Genomic DNA, 1461 nt, shown 5'->3' with positions numbered 1-1461 from the left:
TTGTATTTTTAGTAGAGATAGGGTTTTGCCATGTTGGCTGGGCTAGTCTCGAACTCCTGACCTCATGATCTGCCCGCCTCGGCTTCCCAATGTGCTGGGATTACAGGGGTGAGCCACCGCACCCTTCCTCTGGTTTTATAGCTGAGAAGCTGATGTCTCCTCGACTTCCAACTGGAACCTTGAAGCCCCACTTTCCTGGACCGTGAGCATTCCTCAAATAGGAAGATAGAATGCACCTCGACCTCTTTCTAAATAAGACACTTCCCCACATAAGGGGAGTTGGGAGTGAACAGTATTCACTTCTCCACCCACTTCCAGGTCCCAGAGGAGACAGACATCGGATGGCTGGCAGAGAAGAGCCTTTAATGAAAGATGAGTTGCAGGTTTGGACCGCTACTCTTGCGCCCTTGGTGTGTGTGTGGGGTGGGGGGGCAGGGGTGGGATTATGGAGAGGGATAGAGGGGTGAGGTGGAAACGGGGAAGAGGCAGGTCTGGCAGGGTGGAGAGGAAGGGCGCTGCCGAGCGTGGCTGCTCAACTGTTCTCCCAGAAGAAGTTGTTACAGGCCACTGTGAGAGCAGCCACAAGCACCACGTACTCCTGGAAGTCCACCTCCCCGTCTCCATTCTCGTCTAGCTCCTTCATCACCTTGTCCACAGCATCCACATCCTTCTGGGCCTGTGGTGGGAGGAGAGGGAGAGGGAGGTGTACAGCACTGAGTCAGAGGCAAGGGGGTGGTTGAGAAGGGGGCAGAGACGAGGGAGAGGAACTGTACTGAATTATGGAACTCTTCTGGGCTGCCTCAAAACTCCTTTTTTTTTTTTTTTTTTGAGACGGAGTTTCGCTCTTGTTACCCAGGCTGGAGTGCAATGGCGCGATCTCGGCTCACCGCAACCTCCGCCTCCTGGGTTCAGGCAATTCTCCTGCCTCAGCCTCCTGAGTCGCTGAGATTACAGGCACGCGCCACCATGCCCAGCTAATTTTTTGTATTTTTAGTAGAGACGGGGTTTCACCATGTTGACCAGGATGGTCTCGATCTCTTGACCTCGTGATCCACCCGCCTCAGCCTCCCAAAGTGCTGGGATTACAGGCGTGAGCCACCACGCCCGGCATGCCTCAAAACTCTTGAGGCTCCCATTGCCTACATACAGCCTAAGCTCTTTCACCTGGCAGAATGAATAATAATGACACTAATTACCATATATTGAGGGCCTACAATACAGCAAGCACTACACTAGGAGCTTTACAAGCACTGTTTAATTTAATTATAATATAAATAACATGAGGTATGTTTCATTATTTCCATTCTAGAGAAGAAACAAATTGGTGGTTGGTGGTTAAATAAATATGCCCAAAGTCCCACAGCTAGAAACTAGCAGGGCGGGAATTTGAACCTGTTCTAATAAAACTTCAAATCGGGTACACTTTCTACCATATCCTGAGGCTTCTTTACTTTGTGGCCT

The 1461-nt window shown here is 50.5% G+C and overlaps 1 protein-coding gene across 1 annotated transcript in view; it reads right to left on the bottom strand.

Moving 5' to 3' along the window:
• Positions 1 to 342: 342 nt before the first annotated feature.
• Positions 343 to 1461, bottom strand: part of S100A1 (S100 calcium binding protein A1) — a 4979-nt gene continuing 3860 nt past the window's right edge. Inside the window, exon 3 of the mRNA XM_017513318.2 lies at positions 343 to 676. Coding sequence (XP_017368807.1) covers positions 533 to 676 — 144 coding nt within the window. The 3' untranslated portion in view covers positions 343 to 532. The remainder of the gene's footprint in view (positions 677 to 1461) is intronic.

This window comes from Cebus imitator, unplaced genomic scaffold (assembly GCF_001604975.1).
Source record: "Cebus imitator isolate Cc_AM_T3 unplaced genomic scaffold, Cebus_imitator-1.0 Scaffold491, whole genome shotgun sequence".
In the NCBI taxonomy this organism is placed as follows: Eukaryota; Metazoa; Chordata; class Mammalia; order Primates; family Cebidae; genus Cebus; species Cebus imitator.
Note: the sequence above shows the minus strand (reverse complement) of the source record. Positions and strands in the feature narration are given on the sequence as shown.